This window comes from Calypte anna, chromosome 4, assembly GCF_003957555.1.
Source record: "Calypte anna isolate BGI_N300 chromosome 4, bCalAnn1_v1.p, whole genome shotgun sequence".
Taxonomy (NCBI): domain Eukaryota; kingdom Metazoa; phylum Chordata; class Aves; order Apodiformes; family Trochilidae; genus Calypte; species Calypte anna.
In genome coordinates this window covers 14813546-14838079 of record NC_044247.1, presented here as the reverse complement: position 1 = coordinate 14838079, position 24534 = coordinate 14813546, and the positions used below count along the sequence as shown (strand labels likewise).

The 24534-nt window shown below is 39.8% G+C and overlaps 1 protein-coding gene across 2 annotated transcripts in view; it reads left to right on the top strand.

Moving 5' to 3' along the window:
• SMARCA1 (SWI/SNF related, matrix associated, actin dependent regulator of chromatin, subfamily a, member 1) overlaps positions 1-10062 on the top strand; it is a 34243-nt gene extending 24181 nt beyond the window's left edge. Inside the window, exons 21-25 of one of the 2 annotated variants that reach the window (XR_003987467.1) lie at positions 2-120; positions 316-528; positions 4979-5089; positions 5864-6014; positions 8290-10062. Coding sequence is in view for 1 of the 2 variants with exons in the window: in XM_030448984.1 (XP_030304844.1) it covers positions 2-120; positions 316-528; positions 4979-5089; positions 5864-5935 (515 nt within the window). In the remaining variant the exon portion in view is untranslated. Of the gene's footprint in view, position 1; positions 121-315; positions 529-4978; positions 5090-5863; positions 6328-8289 lie in introns of those variants that run through there. The other variant, XM_030448984.1, reaches the window with a different exon arrangement.
• The last annotated feature ends 14472 nt before the right edge of the window (positions 10063-24534 follow it).

Below are 24534 nucleotides of genomic sequence, written 5' to 3'. Positions count from 1 at the left end.
GCTGTTTTCTGGGAACGCTGTAATGAACTCCAGGACATTGAGAGGATCATGGCTCAAATAGAAAGAGGAGAGGCAAGAATTCAGCGGAGGATCAGTATCAAGAAGGCCCTTGATGCCAAAGTAATCATTGCAGATTTTTTGTTTTCTACAGCTGACTTCTACATTCCCTTGGAAAAGGAGTAGTTGGGGATGGGGAGTCTGTGTTTTTGTTTAGAATATAAGTTATACTGTGTATCAGTAATCTACACTGCTATGTAATAGATCCTTGAGCTTAAATTATATATTTAATAGGCCTAATTTCTGTTTGGCATGCAGATTGCAAGGTACAAAGCACCTTTTCATCAGCTGCGTATTCAGTATGGAACAAACAAAGGGAAGAATTACACAGAAGAGGAAGACAGATTTTTGATTTGCATGTTGCACAAGATGGGCTTTGACAAGGAAAATGTTTATGAGGAGCTAAGGCAGTGTGTGCGCAATGCCCCTCAGTTCAGATTTGACTGGTTTATCAAATCCAGAACTGCAATGGTAGGTATCAGCTGCATGGCCCAAGTCATTATATGAAGCATCTTGTTTCTGTTTGTCAGCACCAGAATCTGGATTTGTGCCAGAATATTGGAATCCAGCAAAAACAAGTGCTGAAAGAATGACATTTTTTTCTCGTTTCCAGTTTTTAATAAAATATACTTTCCTTTTAGTACAGCAGGTAGCACACCTGAAACAAACAGATTAGAAAACCTGCCAAGCTGAAGTCCCACGTTACCCAAAAGGATTAATGCAGATGTAGTCTCTCCTTACCAAGTTGCTTGTTACTTTTACTACAAACTGAAATTTTAACCAAAAGATGTCTCTTCAAATATGACTGCTTTTCAGAATTGTTGAACAATATTTGAAGACTGAAAACATCTGAATTATATCCTGGAAGAAAAAAGAGCTTTTCTAATATTGGTTCTTAATTTCTAAACACATGAGGAAATTTAGTGATTCATGTAAGAGGGAACTGGTTTAAAATGAACTTTGTAGTTGTAAATAAGGATTATCACATGCAAGTGGTTACATTTTTTTGTTCTGCTATTCTGAAGATTTTCCTCATACTTGTAGAATATGTTTGATAGCAAGTAGGCTATTACTCTGAATTTCAGCTGTAGTTTTGTCCTCCCTTTTGTCTGAAGAGCCAGGGCCATTTTTTAATTTATTACCAAGTGGGAAGTGATAATACTAACAGAAGCTTTGGTGGCTGCAAATAAGGTATGTAGGTACCAGCCTCAGAATACAGGACTAATGATATAAAGATGTTGGACCTGCCCTGAATTTCTGGTCAGATCTTCCCCCATTCAGTTCCTTTTCTTATAAGAATAATTTAGTCCTTGCACCTTATATAAGAAATGTGTATTTTCATGTGGATGTATTTAAATGGGAAAAATGTACTTTTAGGTTTTTTTCTTTACCAAAAGTAGCCTTAATCACTTGCCAAGGAATGAGAGCTGGAGCATTTTCTTCACTGAATACAAAACCACACTGGTCATGGCTGATACAAAAGACTGACACACATTGTCCCTTCTATAGCTGTCATAGATTGTGCCCATTGTCTGGTAAGCAAATTTCTAGTTAAATGCTGTGCTGCAGTCATGCAAGTTAAGTAATTTCATATACAAATCTGGATTTTCAGTAGTTTAGTCTACCAACTGCAGAACCACTCTGTTTTATTGCTTATTGTCCTCATTTCCTGGCCTCAGGATTTGTTTATAAAATGTTCTTTCAGAGTTCTGGTTACTGAACCTAGGAATGAATGAAACATAAGATGTTTAAAATGTGTATTTGAACAGGTGGGAATATTTGCTTTTCCCAGTGCTACTTATAATTATGCAATACAGTTTCAAATGGATATTTCAGCACTGAAAGTGTTTCTGGGTAGTGCAGCAGTTATGCCTTAATTACAAAGAATTGCAAGCTTTACTTGCTAAAATGTCTGTTTGAAGAAACTCTGGATTTGAAAATTATGTCCATAAAGAGAAAAACCTCCAGTATTTGTCTGTTGCAAAGTTCTTTTAAGCTCTCTGTCTTTTAATATTTTTTTTTTTTAGTTTTTCTGCTATTACACAGCTGAAAAATAATTGTATGAAAATACAAAGCTAAAGTAATATTTAACCTTCAATTTGCTTTTAGTTTTCTGAAATATTTAAAATTGTAATGATGGGCATGGTTTAGTAGTGTATAGCTGCCAATTACTGGTATGTTTTATGTACTGAAATATCCAGACACCTGTGGAAATACTAATTTCTAGGAGTGCATTTTCCACTAGCTTGGTAATTGTAATGAAGAAATATGCTGGAAAGTCACTTGATACCAGGAATAACAAACCAAGTACAAAGAGAAATCTTTCTAGGGGGGTAGATAGCAACATTCAGTGAAAACAGATAAAACTTCTTGGAATATTGGAATTCAAATGTGATCTCAAAATTACTCTGTATTAAATTCCAACTGATATGGTACAAGATAGGGCAGTATAGTTCTGAAGAGGACCTACCAGGCTCTCTGAGAAAGCTGTGTGTTCTACTAACCACTAGATGTCTCTTGAATTCCACAGAAATAGCTAATTTATCTTCCATCTTTTTATTTCTGTTTCCTTTCCTTCCGAAGATTCCTCTCTGGAAAACAAAAATTCTGCTTAATTTATTTATTCCAAACCAGGTTTTCCTAAATATAAATTTTCAAAGAGATTGAGAGTGCCTAAAGTTGTAATGTTAGTATTTTTTTTTTTTTAACTAGGCTAAGAGGTTTAAATTTTTAAGTTCAGATGTTACTGTTTTTTATTTCTGTCATGCAGGATGAATGCAAAATACTGTGGCTGTAGTGAATCATCTGTCTGTTTTCTGAAGTCATAAATTATGCATTTTCTCTTTTACCTTTCTGCACACCCTACCCAGTATAAAACAAATGACTTCTTTGTAAATACAGGAATATACAGGCCTGTTGACAGAGCTTAGGACCACTCTCACTCCCAAGTCAGCATCTCTGCCTTCAGTCATGCAGAAGGTGATGGTTCAGTGCTCCCATCTTATTTATTGCAATACCAGTCTTTATAGCTATGAGGGAGTGAGCAAAGTATGTCTTATCTCTTTCCATCCTAAAGAGAGAAATACCAGGCTGCTGAATAAAATCTTGTCTGTAAATGTGCAAAGCATTTTAAACTCTGTTTAAAGTGTTTTTTATTGTAATAGAATGGAATGGATCAGCCCATATTGAAATTTCAATAGTTCAGTGCAGGATTTATCATGCAGATGCTTTCTGAGGCCATTCTCTGTTCCCAGCATCTTGTTCTGGAGTAGTACTTCATTTGGAAGGTCTAACCATGAACTTGCAGACTATAATGGATGTCCATATTTATGCAAGCATTTTTCTCTGGGAAAGGGAAAAATTCTTTTTACTGCCTTTAGCAAATAGATTAAGGTAATTTCTTAGTCCTTTCTGATTCATTGCTTGTCTTGATTTTCACACAAACCAGCTCCTCATGTGCTAGAAGAAATCCAGCACATTGTTATATGGAGCAGCTTGTCATCAGTCTTTACCTGCAGCTCCTAAGTCTTTGAAGACAATATACATAAATTTAAATGATGTAAAGTGCTTCTGACATACTGACAATTATCTAGGTTTTTTGGACAGAAGCTTTTTTATTCTCTATTTCAGGAAACTGTATGTTGCACCCAACTAGCTTGTACTCAACTTTTCTCAGACTTGTTGCTTTTTATCTAAAAACTGTTGTGTGGCTGGAATTTGAGGGGTTTTATTGGTTGAAGTGAGAACATTTTAGGACCAGCAGGACCATTACATTCCAAAGCACAAGCATAGTATCCTGATCAAGCCTCTGCTGGGGAGTGTGAGAAGTTTTAGATGAATATGGTAGAAATGACTTTGAGAATACTCTGTTTGCAAAACTCCATGCATGAGACTGGAATGTTTTCAGTAGAGCAGGGAGTTGTAAAGAAAAATGTTCAGATGAATTGGTTTATTTGGAAAAAGCAGTGTGGTGGCAGGATTCTCTGTGTCCATTCTGAACTTCAGCTTTCACCCAAGGCCATGGAGCACCCTTTTTATAGGAATCAGTGCTAACTGTAGACCTTACAGGATGAAGCTTGAAGATATTGACATCCCAAAGATGAGTCTTGTGCTTGCTGGCTTCAGAATGTTCAGAGTCAAGAAAACATGCAGGATGCATCCTTTTCCTTCCCATAACATGGTGGCTGAAGCAATATACAGGTTACAGATGCTGAGAAAACAGAGACTAATTCCTGGGCCAAAAGGTCACTTCTTGGCCAACAGACCAGTTGTAGATTAAGGTTTATGCTACCAAGTAGTTCTGGGATAGCTTGTGGCTTCCTTGAATTTAGTAGAGAATTTAATGGAGAGAGGACATATTTTCCCAGCTTTTTTTTCCTCAAAGGAATCATGCTTTGAGCTGGAAAGAAAAGCCAATGGAATGACTGTTCTCAAAGTATACAAAACACAGAGTAATTATAATCAAAACCAAAATGTATATACTTAGTAAGAGTTTGTTTTTTTTTTTTTTGAGATGAGGCAGAAGAAACTGTCCTATCAAATGGGTTCTGTTACTGGAGCCAACTGTTCCTAACTGCAACACCAATGGTCTGAATTGTATTGGAAACAATTTTTAATGTATAAATGATTTTTTGGCATTTAATCATGATCACTTTCATGTGGCTTGGAAGCCTTCATCCTAAAATCACTTAGAGTTGAATATTGAAGCTGAATATTTCAGTAAATCACTGTTTATAAAGAGGGTTACACTATGGTAAAAACAGATGAACAATAACTAAGCTAATCTTAATTAGTCCAGTAATTAATATTAAATGTTTTTGGAAAGCCTAAGCATGGAATTCAAGAATTTTGAACGGATTTGTGTAAATAAGAGAATTTGTATCATTTATTTAGATAATTTTGATGTTTTCTGTTTCCCTAGGAGTTCCAGAGACGGTGCAATACTCTCATATCATTAATAGAAAAAGAAAATATGGAAATTGAGGAAAAAGAAAGAGCTGAAAAGAAGAAAAGAGGAGCAAAAGTTACAGCAGTATGTTTAGCAGCACTTACTTTACTTCTAGTGGGGCAGGATTCAATTTTGTTTTGTTAGAAAATGGAAAAGAATTACAGGCACTTGCTGGTTTAGCATAAACCATTAGTTGAGAGAGAATAAATGGAAATATTTGTCTAGTTACAGCTGTCCTAGGTTTTACATAGGTATTCCCAGTTCATAGCATTCTGGGGCTTTTTTGGGGGGGGAAGAAGTCTTTTGTTTAAGTAGGGGAGGAAAACTCTTAGTAAGAAGACAAAGCACAACCCTCTTTCTGCCTACATATTTCACAGAATCACAGAATCACAGAATCCTAGGGGTTGGAAGGGACCTCGAAAGATCATCTAGTCCAACCCCCCCTGCCAGAGCAGGGCCACCTAGAGTGTTTAAATTTAATCTTAGATTGTTATTCCTCCCCTACATTGTAGTTCCTGGAAGAAGGAATGATAAGAAGTGCTTCTTTTATTTTGAAGAGTTGGCATCTTTAGAACAGAATTGTATATAAGTCAAGGTCCTGATCTTTTCATCCAATTCATGGTATGTTTGGTACCTGTACCACTGAGATAGTTAGCTGAGTTCAAGAGAATATAAAGAGTAACAGTATTAAGAGTCTAAATCTGGGATTTTTGTTTAGCTTTCCATTGTATCTTGCAAAGCCAGGATACATAAATATATGTTAGGGTCACTTATTTTCTTTTTAAGTCCTACTTAAAATTATTTTTTTAAAATAATTACAACCTTTTGTTGAATTTCATATTTTTCCCCCCTCTTTAGTCACAGAAGAGAAAAGCAGATTTGGCTGCTGAGAACTCTGGAAAAAAAGATGCTAAGAAAGTGAAGTCATGAAACCTGAATGCTAAGTGTAGAACTGCCACTTTCTTCTCACCATCTACAAGTATGAATTGCCAACTTATTTGTATTCATGGTACTGTCCCCCAAATCCCATGGTTTAATTTTGCAGATTTTGTACACTTTACAATGTCTTTCTTTACCTAAAATGTGTAGCTTTATATCTTATGCATTCCAGTATTTTTGTGTATTGTATTTCGTGAGTTTCATGTCTTTGGCAAAATTCACTCAGTCCTTGTTTTTTTGAAGCTTGTGCTGAGGTTTTAGCTTTTGTATGTTTTATATGCTGCTGCTTTGAAAGAAAACTTAGATTCTATAGCTGTATTATTGTTGTTTCATATTTTAAATTTATATGGCTGTTGGAAAATAAACTGACTTAATTATTTGAAGAGAAATATACTTCACCTTTGTTTCCCCTACACTCTCCCCCTTTTTGCATAGCTACAGCTAGAGTGAAAGTTAAGGTTTGTATAATTGTGCCTTCATCATTGATCAGATTTTTGTTTTCAGAGGAGTACTAAGATAGGATCAGGAGCATGACAGAACAAAAAAAATCTAATTAGACTGACATCCTTACTTGCTGTCAGCAGTAAATTGACATTTTTCTCTGAAGTATTCAGAAGGAAAGCCAGCAAGTACTTACACTTTTTTCTTTTTTATCACTGATTTCTGATGAGCTTCATACATGCTTAAAACACAGAGAGAGGTGTTTTTCAGAATGACCTCTAGACAAAACCTTCTCTCTGCCTAATAAACTGAAATAGTCAATTAATAGCTTCTCTAAGTAACAAACAATAATAATCTTCTGCTTGGGAAGTTGCTCAGCTCTGCTGCCTTGTGCTGAAAGATCTTGGTTGCTCTAATTATCTCTGCTAACTTCCTGCTTTTACCTTTGATTCAAGGTGTCAGTCAGAAGCCATGGGGATATGTTACAGAGTGCTCCTTTTTAGTATTTCTATTTTAATGAAGGGATGTGAAAGTGTTGGGTGTATGATTTTTTTGACTTTGCAAGAATGGCCTTTGTTAAGCAGGTTCATAGTTTCTGCTCACCTTGGAGTCTGCTTTTCCTGATCAGTAGAACAGTGACTGTGACATCTCTTGTTGTACTTTAATCTTCTGTCTCAGATCTGGTGTTCAGTATAGACCTTGCTACCCTGAGACATGCCCTCCTAATGTCAAGTCTAGCTGAATGCAGTCTGCTTTACATAGTAATTCCCTTGAAGACTACTTGTACATTTCTTCTAGTGCAGTTTGCTTCCTCCTGTGGTTTGAGGTGTTTAGAGATGAAAAAAATCTCTTGAAACTCTTTGTATTTCATGCTTTGTATTTGCTACTTCCTGTATTTGTAAAATTCAGGACTTGTTCATAAAGTTCTTGAATCTTAGCACAGTGTTTTTGCCCCTTCTTTTATGTAGTTTAGAAGATATTGGAATGTCTTTGAAGTTTCCTGGGATTAATCTCTAAGCTTGATGAGTACTTTCCAGCCTATCCTGGTCATCTGTGTTTAAGGCGTGGGGGTAAAGTGAGTGCAATGACTTGGTAGAGCATTTTGAAAGATGAATAATTTGGTTTTGTGTTTTGCAGTGGGGTTTTTGTTTGGGGACCAAGTCATTAATTATTTCACTGGGCATTTAATTGTAAGACTTGTAGTGTAAAAAAGGGTATTCAAGTGTTTGAGTTTCCTAGAGCTACATCTAATAGTGATGGGACACAATTTTCAGACAGCAGGTTAGTGACAGGTATAACTGCATACTTTTAAGTGAGTATGCAACCCAGATGGGATAGGTATGCTCAGAAAAGAAGGGTGTCTTTTCAAAGAGTATTTTTGTTATTGGGGTAGCTGATAATCCTGCTTCCTCCTTGGGGAAAGACAGCCCATGTAATTATGGGCTGGAAAAAGGCTGTGCAGCTGCCTGCATGTACAATCACTAATCCCTGGAGCATTGCTTTTAACAGAGAGAGGAAGATGCCTAATTTATATTTGCTTTTTGGCTCCCGTGCCACTCAGTAAGTTTGTCCTGAAATTACAAGAACAAGTTAAAAGAGGAGGGAAGTAAAGGCTGGAAGAACCTACTGAATTTTTATTGCATTCTATGGATGTGGCCAGGTCGAGACCTTATTCTGTTGCTCTCATTTAGCATTGTATGAATATTTTAATGTCTTGAAATGCATTTATTCTGGTTTTGTTCATTGTAGGTTAGCTTTGTTTCACTTGCATGTTTTTATGTATGGTTTCACTGTGTTGCAAAGTGTATGGAAAGTCTTAAACTGGTAATATCCCAACTTGTCCTTCTATGCAGATTTTTTGGTTTGAGTTACCATCTGAGTTAATGGTAACTTTTCTTCTTCAGTGATGTGCTGTGCTAACTGTATAGCAGAAGATGATGCAATTGTTCTTCTAGATACTGCCCTCTTCATCAGATAGCTGTTCTGAGGCATGATGGATGCTCCCAGGAACTACCTGTTATCTCTTACAGTCTGTAGTTCCTGGTTCAGCTGAATGTGCTGTTGAACAACAGTCCTTGAGAGAACTTGTGTACTGTGTACCAGCTCCTCAGCATATTGAGTCTTCCCATCCATCATGTCCCACAGTGATAACTGAAGAAAATTGCCACTAGCTGCTGGTCAGGATTTAAAGTAAAATGGGTCTTTGTTTTCCTTTTTTTGTTCTGCCAGTTGCAGATGCACACACTGTGTGTGCCTAGCTGTATCTAAATGATGTGCTGCTGTGACATAAAATTAGATGGACTGAAATAAAGGAATCTTCCTCTTAACTACTATTTCCTTAGGTGTTTGTAAGGTATCTGTAAGCACTGAATGTAACACAGTACAAAACTTCTGGAAAGTCTGAGCCTTCAGGCAATTTGATAGTTATAAAAAAAAAAGTGATATAAAATTTTGAAAAGAATTGACTGGTTCCTTTTGAGTAGACAATTTAAATTTGATTGGTAACCATTAGGCTTGAAGAAAGAAAAAATAGTCATCTAGCACCTTTCACATATCAAGCAGTGCATGTAACATCCTGGAAGAGGTTGCAACAGTTGTGTTCTTCTATTCACATATTCATCACCTTCAAATTATCATCATCCCTTTTTATTTTTGATCTGTGTTAGTGATGAGAAAGTCATGCAGTTGACCATCTTCATTATATTTAATTTCAATTTGTTATGGTGATGTAGAGAAGGAATGAAGATTTCTTCCTGCTGGTACTATTAAGACTCTCCTTAGATATTGTTTGCACAAGTAGAATTGCTATCCTAAAATACTAAGAATTTTTTTCTTGTAGATTAGCATTGCTTGTTTGATGTAGTGCTAATGCTGGTTCTTGAAAAAGCCCCAGCTTTAACTCTGAGATCATGAGCAAGGAATACAGTATATGGAAATAAATCTTCATAAATACCTAATGGAAGTAATTTCTGCTAGGCAGCTCCTGCAGCATCTGCATTTCCTGCTGTGCACTGTTATGATACAGATGCTCTCTGTGCATGCCTCTTCCTCAACTTCAGTGGAGGGATAAGGGACTTTCAGTGATGACAAATTAATGCCAAAGTTTAAAAACGTGGGCTTTACAGGCTGAAAAAGCAGGTGGAATTGTGTGGTCAGCAGTGGTTTCTGGGAATGTAAAATGTGGTTGGTGCAGCCATTGGCACTTGTGGTGTGGGCAGGGGTTGGTCACTGACTGTAGTTCTGATCTGGTTAAGGTAGCTTGACAGTTATATTTTGCTTTAAGTTTATCCAGTCCATGTACTTATTGTCAAGCATGTATGTAAATGCTTTGGTGGGTCACAGTTACAATCTTTGGTATGTTCTTTTCATGGAAGAAATAAAGTTGAACTTGGTTTGCATATTTTGCAATGTAATGTTCTCTTAATTGCATTTGCATGATATCCATCCTTTCATAAGAGCCTTAATAGGATTAATATTTGCTGCCTCAAAGGTATGGCTATGTTGTGTTGTTGAAAGATAACTTCTGAAGTTTTTCAAATTAAGATTTGTTTCTTAAGTTGTACATATATGAAAATAAAAATTAATACGAACCTGATGTGTTCTGGTAATTATATTTCATGGCTTATGCATAAAATAGTTTGATTTGTTTTCATTGCTCTTGGAGCTCTTGTGATCCTTGGGCTATAGTAGATGAATATAAGGGGGTGTCTGGCTGTTCACATCTGCTTTTAAGCTTTCCAATTTCCTGTAATCTAAAAGCAAATACTAGTAGTCCCTGTATTTTTGTGATGTTTGTATGTTGATCATGTATTAAAATATATTGCTGTTTTTTCTGTTATTTCATACTTCTGGTGTGTTACTAAAATAAAATACTTAGGAGCTTAAGTCTTAAGAGACACAGAGTGGTAGAGCCCAGGAATGTTGTCATTGTTGTTCACCAGTAGCTATTCAAGGTACTCTGGCTGAAAAGATGTGTGCCCTCAATGAATGTTCAGTTTTCCACTTCTTTTTCTCAGGATGGTCCTCTGGAAAAAAAAGGAAAGAGAGTAAGGAACTCTGGAAGTCCAGTTTGTGCTGGCGTTGGCTGGTAGCAATTCTGTCTTCTTCAGAGTGAGTTGACAGACCTTACTCTTTTTTTTTTCAGGTGAGGCACTTAGTTTGGAAGAAGAAGCTGGGAATGGAGATGTGGATCTTGTTACCATGTCTTCATTAGCAGGCAAAATAATTACTGGGTTCACTACAAAGAAGTACAGTTCTTCCAGGTGGCTTTTCTTAGTGCCAGGCTTAGCATGGTCCCATAGATGGCTTTTTCTTGCATATTGTCTGTGCTGGTCTAGCAGCACTCAAAACTCAGCAGTTTTCAAGGTTTTTTCTTGGAAGCAGTACCTGCCAACTCCTCTGGAGAGGGTGCTTTGTTCAAACATCAGAACTCCTGGGGACAGTGATCTTGTCTGCAGATCTACTTGGTAGCTGTGGAGTTTGCAGGTGAGTTTGGGATTGTCTGGTGATGATCATTCTTGCTGGATGCTGTTTTCTCAGTGTTCTTGGGAATGTGAGGATATAGAAGCTTTTTCAGGGAATGGGTCTTTTTATTTCTAAATAGTAGGTAACATGGTAGTTTGTTGCCATAAGAAAACAGGCTGAAAAGTCACTTGTCTTCTCCTTTTGATAATTAGGTGGACACTGAAGGTCACAAAGTCTTGTAGTCCACTGAGCAGTTTGGTTGGTAACTGGCATTCATTACATGTCATCTTTCTCTACCTTCATGGATGTTTTCAGTCCAGTAAGGCTTCTGTTATTTCTCTACTTAAAAATGTTGTTCTCACATTTTCTTATGATAACCTGAATTTTTAGATACCTTGATTCTCATCTCTTTATGCCTTCGGGATATTTTGTGGGTTTTTTTTGTTGTGTTTTCCATTTTTGCCTTGTTTGTCATTTTGTGCAAGTAGTAACTCATTACAGTTTAGTGTTCTTGAAGAAACTGACTGTTATAAATATTCAATAGTCATTCACCTTGAACTGGCTATAAAATATTATCTTAAAGCAAAGTCAGCAATGTAGTAAATAGCCATAAGTGTAGACCATAAACTTTCTTTTCATACTTATCTGCATCGATAATTTTTTCCTTTATGTGTGGATGGATAAGATGTTGATAACTTTGGTAATTATTTTTTTTCTGTCTGAAATAGATTTTCATTGAGTAATGCTTTGTATAATGAACTTGTATCCCATGGCAGTACGCATATCAGCATGGAACAACAGAAGTTAGTTTTCAGCTCTGCACTGGTGCTCTCTTAGCTTTTATTTAGTCAAAACATTTGAGTAGGTACTGAATAAAATGCTTTATCCTCTGCTGAGAATAGTAGCTCAAATCAGAGGTTTCGAGCCACCTTTTGTAGGCAAACATTTTCCTGGTTGAGTGCTCTAATATCAACTACTCAAGGGCCTAACTCTGTTGTAAATGTAGTAGTAGCTTTGATTCAGCAGTATGAAGCTAGAGCACTGATTGATTACCTGACTCAGGTGATGCTACTGAGTAGTTCCATATTTCCAGCTCTGCTTCTTGGGGTTAGTGTTTGACTTCTCCCAAGGCTCTTTCTGCTGGGTATGGTATAACCTGGCCAAAGCTGTGGGGCTGGAGAGCTTTTTAGGACCACATGTGTGCTCCTCTGCTTACTCTGCACCCTTTCCCTGAAAAAAACCTCAACCTGATGTAGGCTGTGCCTTCCTCATTTCTGCTCTGGGTGGCAGGAGAAGCCCTTTGGGTTGGTGGCTGCCCTTTCTCCTTAGGTGAATCTTGTGCCTGGCTCTGGCTGGAGTTTACAAACCTTCCCTGGAGGTTTTTGTCCCTCTCCTCTGCGGTGTCCACCAGACAGCTCTGGACACCAAGTCCAGGATGGACCTGTGGTGCTGCCTGCTGAATTGTGCTTATGAAACTGTAAGATGGAGAAAAGGAGTTGCAAGTTATTACCCTAACCTACTTTAAATATTGGTTGGTATTTGGATAGAAGGGTGGTCAAGTCCCTGGATGGAGCAGGATGCAGCTCTTAGTTGAGAGGAAACTTTTGCTTCTCCAGGCCTTATTTCAGACCTTGCTGAGTCAGTTGACATGGTGGATGTTTTCATGAAGAGGGTCTCTGGAAATCTGTCCAAATGAACAGATTGGGTGTCCTGGCACAGCCCCAGTTCCTGTGTGCCCCCTGCTCTCACAGCGCTCTCCTCTTCCTACATTTGAGATGCAGAGGGAAAAGGCTGAATCTTGGAAACAGTTGCTTGTCTCAGGCTGGGGTGAGAGCTGGGCTGGGAAACTGTAATTACGTAGAGCTAAATTTATCCATTTTTTTTATTGGTATCAAATGGAAATTTAAAGGCACTGTGGTGATGAGCTGAGCAGTGGAGTTCTCTCAGGAGAGGTGCGCGTGCCTCAGGGTGAAGCGCTGCGCGTCAAGATGGCGCCGGGCGCTGGGCGCTGCTCCTCTCTCGCTTTCCTGCTCCTGCTCTCCTGCTTTCACCTGCTGAGGAGGAAATCCATGGATGGAGCTGCTCCCTTCATATTCCAGAGGCATCAAGGTGCTGAGGTGCTCTCTGCAGTTGCTCAGGTATTTGTCTCCAGGGGCCTGTAGTCCAGCTGTCTCCTCAGAGTTTCCCAGTGCTTGCCTGGCTGGCTGGGCAGCTCCCACACCTGAGGTGATTTCTGTAGGTCTAGTCCCAAAACTGCATCATGTTCAACTTAAAAAGCCTCTGAGAATTCAGACTTAAGTTATAAGCTGTTTTGGCACTCGGTGGGCTCCATGTGCACTCAGTTGCTGCTTCAGGGCAGACCCCTCCACACTACCCAGAGCAGCATCACTTCATGCCACAGGATTTTGCTTCAGTGACTTACTGGTAAAACTGGCTGGTTGGAATTTTAAATAAGTTTACTCCCCTTTCAAAACAAAATGTTGTGGCGTTACTTTGTATCTTCTCTAGGTGTGTACCATGATCGGCATTGCTTGAGTGCACATCTGTAAGGAGTAAAAGAAATTTCTTATGCTTAAACATCAGCCCTGGAGACTTAATATTTTCTTTCCACATTCAAAACCATTTAATTTTAGCTTTTTGTGATACTTGTTGATAATTAACTGCTCCATGTACTGCATCTTAGTATTCCACAGGCCCGAAGATTTTTCTCTTGGAAACAAAAAGAAAATCGGTATCAAATTCAGTTGTTGCCTTCTTGCTAGGTTATGGTAATCAATGCAAATTAATGGTTTGAATTTATGTAATTGATCAATGGATGTGACTATTGATTTGGGATATATGAGGTAAAAAGTGAATAAGGTTTTGTCTTTGTTTTTATAACTTGAAAACATGTAAAAATTAATTGAGCTGCAAGTTACTGTGTGGTGAACTCAAGGCAGAAAAAGAAACATAAGAATAATATCAGTCTATTTTCTCAGATTCTTATAGGATTTTCTTAAAATGCTGACTGAAAGGCATCCCATTTTAGAAGTGTATTGAGAAACCTGGGGTGTAAGCGTTTGTTATTTGATCACAGGTCCTGATGCTCATTCGGTCTCCTGTGGCACTGGTTGATAGGTGGGAAGTTACCTTGTGTACAATTTAATTGTGGTTTTGTACTTTTTGGGTAAATTTGCTCAGTTTCAGGTGCTGGTAGAGCCATGACCATGCTGTTGTGATTCAGTAGTTTAGTGCTGATTCCAGGCTCTTGCTGACAATGGTATTTTGACTTAAGAGTGGCTAAAGGAGAGGACTATTTCTTTTAAAATACTGTAGCTGTGAGACTGGGAAGGCCACATAGTGGTGGAGCCTGTTTAAGATAAGGTATACACTTTGCTGTTTGTTGAGTTAGAAATCAGCCAAAACCAACTGAAAACCAGTACATGCATACTCATTTTTTCTGATACTGCAAGCACAGGGTCCAGTACACTGTGACAGAACTTGTTTTCTGCTGCTCAGTTTCATTTCGATAAAAGAGCTGATTTGGATTGCAAAGACAGGTACAGTGGTGTCACAAGGAGACAATCTCTGGCAGGAGATTTTATTTTATTGCTGTAAGGTGGTTTATGGTACTCTGTGCATTGGTAATTTTTTTTATTTTCTTACTGCAAAGCTACCTCCAACCCTAATGGTCTTTCTGGAATGACAAATTGCCACAGTTGCCTTGTGTTTTAGAACTAACAATGTTGATTCTCCTTTTTGGCTAATGTGTGTACTAAATGTGTCTTCTAAGGATTCTCTAGAGTCAGATGGTACCTAAAGCTGGGCCTTGCTGGCTGATTTCATGCTGCTGCCATAGTTGTGCTTCAGATGCTTTGTTGCATGTTGCTCACCATTTTGTTGTTCCCATTTGCAGGGCCCCATGGGAACTGGTGTGCTTTGTGTGCAAAGTAAGGTGTGCTGAAGGCTTGCCTTGAGCTTAGGTGCAGAGGCAGAAAACAGAGTTTATGGGCAATGATTCACTGTAAACAGGAGCACAATGCTACTGAGCTGTAGTAGGTGAGAAAAATAAGTAAGGAAACAGCAGTGTGGTTATTTTCTGGTACAAAACTCTCTAGAAAATGATGTGTGGTGGTATTCAAGGGTCCTAAAGCCCACCTGATTTACTTAAATATTTTGCCTTTAGCTTGGTCTGTGTATCTGCCTTTTGAATATTGTATGCAGGCTGACTGCATCACTCTTCAGAAATTTTTTTTTTCTTTTTCTACACAAAGGCTCAATGCAGTATTGAATGGAGAGGTAGAGATTCAACTTTGTAGGCAGTGCAGCAGAATGAGGTTGTGTTCAAGTACAGCTTTGCTAAGACTATCTTAGTGGGTTATGTACCTGCTTTTTCTGTGTTGTTTTTTGGATGAAGGCAAACAAAACCTGAGATCAGCAGCATTGCTGGCCTGTCTACATGCATAATTTATTTTTTACTTTAAAGAGCTTTGAGACTTTCCTTTGAGGGTTGTTATAGTAATTACTGTTCTCATTGGGAATTATCTGTTCACTCAGAGCTATTTGATGTTCTTTCCAGCAGGACTGTTGTCCCTCTACAGAAGGCTTTCAGTACCACTTGAACTCTTCCATCACCTTTCAGTACTGTTTTGTTGCTGGAACTGCCTTTCCCTCCTTCTGTACAGTGTCTACTGCCCTTGGCCAGGATCTGGACTTGTTCCTTGACTCTATTTCACAAAGTCCCAAAACCCAGGCAATTCTTCTGTATTGCAGCCACTGCTTCTTTAATGGGCATGTTCTGTCCATCATTTTTGTTTGCTGAACACAGAATTTTCTACTCTGGGTACCACCCTACCTCAATATTTGTTTTTTGCTGTCAAAGCAGAAATGTTGATAAAATTAAGCATAGTTTGTCAAGGGATTTCACAGCTGTTCCCAGGATGCCTTTATTTTACATATTCATGTAACTCAGAGTATGCAAAGAAGTTAATGTTTATGTCTCTGTAGCTCTTTGATCTGTGTGTTTTGCAGAATCTCCTCTGCCAATGCACTGAAATGGAGCTACCATAGCCCACAGCACAAAGCTGTGGCTTTTTAATTTCAAACAGTAGCTGCTTATGTTCCTAGTTATGGGGCAGCCAGAGTTCTGCTTTTTGTACAGGACAGAGAATCCAACTAGCTATCACTTCTGCTCCTCAACAGCAATGTCTGACAGTCCCGTTGACTTCATCAGAATGAAACATTTTGGAATTGAAGGGATTCCTAAAACCCAAGGCCCCTGGGGAAATCCTTGGCTCTTTATTCTTGTAGAGCTCCAGATGGTGGCTGCATGCAGTCTCCTGCACTGCAACTGCTCTTCACTGACACAAGAGGATTCAGCAGATCTCCACAGTGAGCCCAAAACTTAATTTTACTTTTCAGTATGATGATACAGCCCAGCTGCTTTGCCCATGCCCGCTGCTGATAGACTTGTGCCTGGGTTCCCTGAAAATCTCAATAAAATAGAGACCAACTGTGGGTCGGATTTTCTGTTCTTTCCAATAGTTCCTTTGATCAAATTCAGCAGAATTTCTCTAGAGGTGGCTGTAAAGAGTTGAGCTTGTTTTGTCTAGATATTGTCTCAAAATGGATGCAGAACTGGTAGCTCCTTTTCCAAGTGTGAAGTGTCAGGTACACTCGAGTTGGGTAAAAACATAGAAAGAGCAGAGAACATCTGTGCTCACATGCAGCAGACTTGTGCAGCTGTGGCAATGGCAAGAAACCCTTGCTGGACTGGAATGCGTGTAATGGCAACTTGTTAGAGTGCTTTATGGTTATGTTTGCAGGATTGTGTCCAGGAGAGGCTGGAGAGCAGCACAGACCCAGCACTGCAAACTGGGACACTGCCTTGCATTTCTTAGTTGTTTTCTGTGACTGCAGCAAGCTCCTGCCTCTGCAAACTCTCTGCTCTTTCTCTCACTTGCTAATGTTTATGCAGTGGATTTTCTTAGGGTTAGGATGTCTATTTCTCTTTGTTACGTTAGCACTGAGCAAAGTGGGCTATGATCTTGGCTTGGGTCTCTAGGTGCTGATGTAATATTAATAAGAACCTTGTAATAAGATTCAGTGTTTACAGTTGTTTCCAATTCATGTCTGTTGTGAGTAGTTCACAGTATCAGGGCTTTAGCTACATAGAAAAATAAGTAATTGATTTTCTCCCTATTGAATAAATAACATGTTGGTAGAATGATTCATGAATAAGAAATCATGAACGTCACTGGCACACAAATGGGAATCATCATTCCCTTAACAAATACTTTTCTGATTGAGTTTAACTTTCCCCTGGGATTTACAGTTTTGCTAATTTAGCAAAACTGCCCCATAAATAACTCATCATTTTTTATAAGTGTCGGTAGAAGTAATGGGTATTGAAGTACTAGGAAATGACAGTTGTAGAAGAAACGCTGCAGCAAATAATGGGAAAATTGCAGATGTATTTTATACCTCTTCTGAAAATCAAAAGGTCTCATAAATACAGTCTGTAAAAATGTCTGAGGAAGAGTTAACATAAATGTACAAGCAATAAGCCTGACCTTTCAGTGTAATTTATTTTAGATTTGCTCAATCCTTTTTTATTAAAACTAGCACATCTGAAGCAGAATTAAATCCTATTATACCGGCTCTGTGATTGTATCAATTTTTCTCTGCCATGGCACACTTTATTAAAAATTACTTTGTTTCATATTGGCTAATGCAATCAGGGAAGTAAATGAGGTTTTGTGGTCTTTGGTAAAGAAAGGAGCATGTGGTTTCTATCCTTGATAACAGTGTAAATTACCAGGAGGCACAGCTGAGTTTCAGCCCTACAAAGATCAGTTCAGGGGTTTTCTCTGTGGTGATGAGACACAGATCCCCATCCTCTGCCAATGTCTGCACTGGACCATAGACTGGGTTATGTAGGGGCAAATGTATTCCATTTTTGTGCCTTCTTGTTGGCAAAAATATTCCTATGAACTAGATGCCAAATCCTCAGAGAAGCTATTTATATGAGTGAGTAGCCCTGAAATGAAAAATTTGCTTGTCAGTTGGGTGTGGCATATTCACCAGACATCTCAACCTCACAAAACCAAAGGTGTTAAGTCAGGCTAAAAGAGCTCACGTGTATCTGTCCTTAAAGAGAGTCACTTCAAGCTAAACATAGGTCTGAAACACTTGGCATAATGTGGGGCACAGACATGACCATTTGAAGATGCCCATCTCTGTTTTTCTGTGGGTTTTTGTGTGGCTGCCATAGTTGTTTGAAGATCCATCAACTCCTAAAAATACAAACCTGGCAGACTGGTGTCCTTGTTAGCTCTGCAGATCTGGATGGGAGGATCAGCTGTGCTGCTTACATTCACTGCAGGTTTGCAGTTATTTTACACCCATCCTGAGCACAATACCTCTGAGACATGAGCAATGTTCTTACTCCTTTTGATACCTAAATAAATCCTGGGTTTATGGGTTTATGTCCATTCAGAGGGGAAATGGGTGCTGGAACAAGGAATGCAGAGTTTTGTAGTGCTGCACTGAGCCTCCCTCTGGCAGCTAAGCAGCTCTCCAAAAGCTTTCACTCTTTCTGGCTCTTTCCTCAGGATCACCTGATGATAATCTGTATTTGTTGGGCTTCCTTCCTCTTTTTCAACTGTCTTGCTAGCTTGTGCTCATTTCTGCCTCATGAAAAGTCCTGTGTTCCCATGCAAAATCACCAGTTTCCACCAGTGGAGCCTTCTGTTTGGTGTTCCTACTCCCTGAACTGATTTGGATTCACTTGTGTGCTCTCAGGTATCCCCTGTTTTTGTCTCATCCCTCTTCTGTCTTTTCCTGAAGCCTGTTTTTCCTGCTGCCTCTTGGAGTTTGCTCTAGAAGCAAGAAGTGCTTGTGTATTTGCTGCCCTTCTAGGGGTTTAATCTGAGTGTTTTTCTTGCAGTACAGAGTTAGGTGGGATTGTAAGAAGGGGATTTAGATGGAGCCAAATATTATTGCAGGTTTACAGCCTGTCCGGTGCTTCTTAACTGACTAAGATCTACAGTGCTTTGGAGTATTTACTGCTTCTGTTTAAAGGGCTGTTTACAATTTCAGTACCAGCCTCAGTAGCCTCACTGAGCATATTTCCATACTTGTGACATATTTACAGTGAATAATGAGAACTGACTCATTTTGTGTGTACAGGTTAATGCCCGCAAAGCAGTTATGGGTGGGTAGCTGGGGTAAGATCCTTTTCTCCATCTCCTCTTTTGGAGCACTAGGGCAAGTCCTGTGAAACACAGGAGTTCTTATCTTGCTTCGTCCACTCATTGAAAACCAAGTCCAAAATTGCCTTTCTCTTCTCTCCCGTATGATGTGCATAGACTGAAGGAAGGGATGTGGCTGGAGCTCTACTGAACGGATGCACTTGGTGGGAGAAAGTGATCACAAAAGCCTCAAAGCAGCTCTTGGTTCTTTGAGGGTCATGGTGGTATCTGCTCCCTGGGTTTAGGAGGCCCCAAAGCTGGAGCAGACACCATCCTCTCTGCCTTTCCTCTCCAGTGTCTTCCCTTCCCCAAGAGCACCATGTTCAGTACAGCTGTTCCCTGGGTATAGCTGCAATGCTTTTATTTTTATTTTATTTTCCTAAGGTCCTCAGAGCAGCCTTCATGAGACCAGTAGTCTTCTCCCTAAGACAAAGTATCTCAAATTCTGGCCTTAAAAACAATTTTCCAATTTAGAAAAGTCTCAAGTAGCCTTTTGCCTTTTAAAATACAGTGAGTGTATTACCTCACAGGAGTACAAGTAACTTGTTATGCGTATCAGGTACAGAATGAGCCCTCTGGGCAGTGGTATTGGCTGTGTGGGACTATATAAAGAAAAAATTCAGCTTATTGCTGATTTCCATCTGCCTACAGCTGACCTTTCCAGGTGCAGTGAGTTCATATGGTGCATCTGGAAATGCATTAGAACTGCAGTCTTCTAGGCTTTGGGGCTGTACCAATTTCTTTAGAGAAACCCAAGTATCAGCAAATAGGAAAAAATGAGAAGCTTTTAGAGGGGAATAGCCTCTTGACCACTGAACCATTGACCACTGAAACAGATCTCAGCTTCTCACAGGTGCTGCTGGGTTATAAATGCTGCCCTGAACATTAACTTAGCACAAATTTAATTCTGGTGATGAGCTGGTAAGTCCTGATGCCAGGAAACCCTCTGTGTTGTTACTGACCTCTATCACAGCCAGCTGAAGAGCAGACTTTCCTTTATGGAAAGGAAACTGGAAATGTGAGGATTTGCAGTTCACTACACTTGCCCAGTCCTTGGCCTCACTGCTGAGACATTCAGCAGTGTTACTTGGACTGACATCACGACCACAAAACTCATTTCATGTGGACCATTGAACAACCATTAGACATTAGAAATGTTCAGCCCCTTCTGCCAGACTGAGTTTCAGCCAGTGACCTGGAGGTGAGATGTGCTGCTGCAATTCTCTGGAGCCTGCAGAGTGTTGGTGTTTGTCCTGCAGAGCACTTTCTCTGTATCAAAAAGCAAATTAATCTGTCACTGAGACGAAACCAGTTTGTCTCAGAAGTAAACACAGTTTTCAAATGTGGAGGAATGATTTGAGATTATTTTGACATTCTGAGTTTTAAATGCCAGGGGAAAAATTTGCATCTCTTTGGACACGTGTTTCTCTAGGAAAAATCAAGTGGGTACTTTTGACCTATGTGACCAAGCAAAAAGGTGGACAACAGTAATTCTCTCTGATAATGTAGGAGCCTTTGCCTTCCAGCAGGCAAGTTTTTTACTCATTTCTAAGTAGAACAGACAGAGACCAGCTGCATGGATAAATGCCCCACACCCTTTTCCATTTTTGAAGTTTCTGGTAGTTATGGCAGTAGGTGACCCAACTCTCATCCCTGTGACTCTGAGCTTTGCTTCTCTTTCAGAATCTGGTGTTCCCTTCCAGGCCAGGGAAGACTCAGAGAGGTGGGCAGTCAGATACAGCTGCAGAACTGCAGAAGTCTTTTAATTATGTCAAAAGGCCGAATAGTTTCTTGCTTTTTTTGAACTGTGGGCATACCAGTGAGGCACATGTAGGCACATTGCTCTATTACCTCAGGAGATTTGGGCTTATATTGGTAAGACTTCATAAATTATCTGCTTGGGCAACTTGTCTGATACATGGTCTGTGGATGAGGAAGCTGATCTTGTGAACACAGCCCAGTTCAATGCACATTTTTGAGTGGAGAGCTGCTCCCTGCTGAGGGAGCCCATCTTCTGATGTCTCTGGGTAATACAGGAGGGGGAAGCTATTTGTATTCCTGTAGTTTATATCAAATACCACTGATGACACGGGGATAAAAATAATTAGTTAAATAAATATATGGGTGTTGATGTTCTGGCAGGAGATAACCACAGGAATTATCTCTATGCAAAAGGACAATTTAAGCTGAAAGCCTCTACAGGGATAATCAATGCCAAATCTACCATTACCATTGATTTAGCCATAATTAGTTTGGATGAAGACAAAAGGCTGTCATCAAAAATAATAAATTGAAGCATGGCAGCTAATTCAACAGGCAGAAACCTCTGTCAGAGATGTTTGAGGAAGGTGCTTTGATCCTTCTGCACTGCTTCTGTGACTTGATGCATTGGCTCTGGTTGGTCTACAAGAAAACTTCACTGACTCTTCCAGGAAAGCATCAACCAGCTCATTTGTTGGGTTATATTTGGAGAGCTCTGCACTGAAACAATCTTTCTGACCTAGTACTGTGCGAGGGATTTCATGTATTTCCTTTACAGCTCACTGGAAGATTGGTTTGATTTTTGGATCTGCTACCAGTTTTTAAAGTCTCATGTAGCCACTTCTTTTTTTCTGAGCTTTTCTAACTGGCTCAGAACTAACCTCAATTTCTTGGCATGGTCCTGTTGTTGGTACTGAGTTTGAAACTCTTTTCCCTGACCCAATGGACCAGGCTTTCTTTGAACTCTGTTCCCCACTTGCCCTGCAGCTTGTTTGTCAGCTGTAAAGTGAAGCCCAGTGGAGTCATGTGGGCCCCTAAATCCCTGAGGAAGGTGTGGGGCAGGGCCAGGTTCCCAGTTAATGTGTGTAATAGGCTCAGCTACAGCAAAATCCCAGACTTGATTCTTTTTCATGCTATAGCAGCTGATGTATTTAGTGACAGAGATCTCCAGTTCATAACTCCTGCATTATCCACAGTGCTGGTTATCCCACTGACATTTTGCTTGTCTGTTAAGCATCCAGTTTGGTACAACACTGCAGCTGGCTCTCTGGGATGCCAAGCAGCCTTACAGCTGGTAAATCAGCGCCTGTCAGGCTGGGGGTAAAATCACTGTAGATAAAATGTAAGTGAGCTGATAACCAAAGGCCATCAGTCCACAGCTAAGAGCTCCTGTGCAGATGCTATCTCTGAGGAGGTGGCAGTGGTGATGCCCTTGCCCAGTGGCACTTTGTTCTCATCTGATGGACACTGCTGCAAACTGTGAGCAAGCCAGGGAAGCAACCTCAAGGAGTTAAACCTGTGTAAAATGTGTGTGCATGGTGCTTGTTGACAGGAGAGGAAAGAACTAGTAGTATGCTAGAAAACTGAGTGGGACAATAAGGAATTTGAAAATCAGAGTGAAGAAGCAGTTAAAACAAAATCTGTTCCAAGGTGAGTGTGATCTCCCATTCTAACTGTCTTCACTTTGCTTTGGGCTGTGGTTTTACCTGAATTTACCAGATTTTTCCCTGTTTTTCCACAACGTGCTTCTGCCTCTGCACCTGATAGCAAACATCCTGAGCAAATGACCCACCCACCACCTGTATCAGCTGTATCAGCTCTCCCTGGTTGAAGACCTCCCTTTGTGCTCTGGTTTTGGTCAGCTCAGGGGACAGGACAGCTACCTGCCAGTCAGCTGATTTGGGAGGTTCAGAAGCCCCATTCCAGGGGAATGTGTCACATGAGTAACAGGTTATTAAAAGTGTCCTTCAGTACACAGCAGGATGATTTTCTGCTACAGACCTCTGGGAACAGCACAGTTGCCAAATCCAACACAGGCACTGTGGAAAATGGCAAAGGGGGATGGAAAGTGGCCAGAGGTGTGAGAGCCCTGTCCAGCTGGCCAACCTTAGCTCTCCAGATGATGCAGCTCCATGCCTGAATGGAAGCAAGTACTTTCCACCCTTTCTACTGAAGTTATTTCTTCATAGAATAAAAGGTCACCAAATGATTTTTGGTTGTCAGCAGAATTGCTTCCAGGCAGCATAAATTTAATGTGGCCTTTTATTCTATTGTGTGGCTACTTCTTCCATGGGGCACCTCTTTATTGCTGGAGAATACCATGGAGACAGTACTGTTCCAAGCAAAGGGGAGAAGTATGTGTGCAAATAATCTGTTTGAGATTTAGGTAGCAGAAGACCACAAAAAGTTGTTTAAAGTCTGGCTAGTAAATTAATTAAATCTCTCTAAATTCTTGATCAGGATCTGGCTCCTCAGACACCAAGTGTTAATGTATTCCACTGGTACCAGGATTTATGCTGATAGAGGAGCTGGCTTATATATATTTTCCTCTTAATTTCCCTTTTGCTGTTTTCCATTTCTGGGAAAAACTTAAACAGAACTGTAAGGCCACTTAGGGAAAGTGTCTGGAGGAAAATCTAGCTGGACAAAACTTGTAGTGCAAATTCATAGCTGTACTGATTTGATTTGGGTCTTTCAGATGTCTTTGCTTAAAGAGGACATGAAGGTAAGGCTGGAGGAGTGGGACAGAGGGAAACTGGCTCTGTCCTCTATGCTGGCATCCCCTTCTGTACTGTGCAGGAGGCCACAACCAGGGACTGGAGAGAAGTGCTGTGTTTTCTGAGAAATCATCTGTCTGTGACTGAAATAAGGTGTTCATGCTGTCCTCAAACATGGCTCATGTTTTCTAAATCAGTATTCAAAGATGACCAGTCCTGGCTGGGAGGGGAAGCAATGACATGGGAGAGAATTTGTTTCCCAAGGCCTGGAAGGCATTTGGATTCCTGTTGAGACTGAAGCTGCCTGAAGAAAGCTCTAAACAGTTCTGCTGCTCTGCCTTGTCCTTATCTATTGCAGCTGGGACTGTGTTTCTGTGCAGCTATTACCTCTGAGGGGAGGAAAGAGTTAAAGATGTGAAAAGCAAAGATTCTAGGAAATACAAACAATGTGGTTTATAATAAGAAAGTATAAATTAACTAAGGAGAAGAAAATAGCATGTTGAAAACAGATTAGTAAGGAGCATGCCTGTGGATGCCTGGACAGCTTTACCAACTAGTCAATTAGAGCCAATTATCATCCTTAAACTCCTAGCACCGTGTTTAGTATGCTTGCAGTGTGTCCAATTTAGCTTGCACTGTTTCACAGCCTTACAATTTTCTCTCAGTGTCTGAAATGATCTAGCTGGAGACACCAGGAAAGTGCCAAGCATTAAGTATATAACAATTGTAATTCTTTTGACTGAAACCTGATTTAATTCAGTTGAAAATGACTTTAGTGTATTGGATTTACGGTTCATTTAACAAGTGCTGTAGATGTCAATACATTAGTGTAAACCTGATGCAGGTAGTAATTTGGTTTCTAATGAGGTTCCCCAGCAGTATCCAAGTACAAAAAATGGGACATTCTTCAGTGGAGCACAAAGTGCACCTGCTTGGTGGCAGATGTTGTCTGAGGTCCTGCCACTTGGCTTCCTGG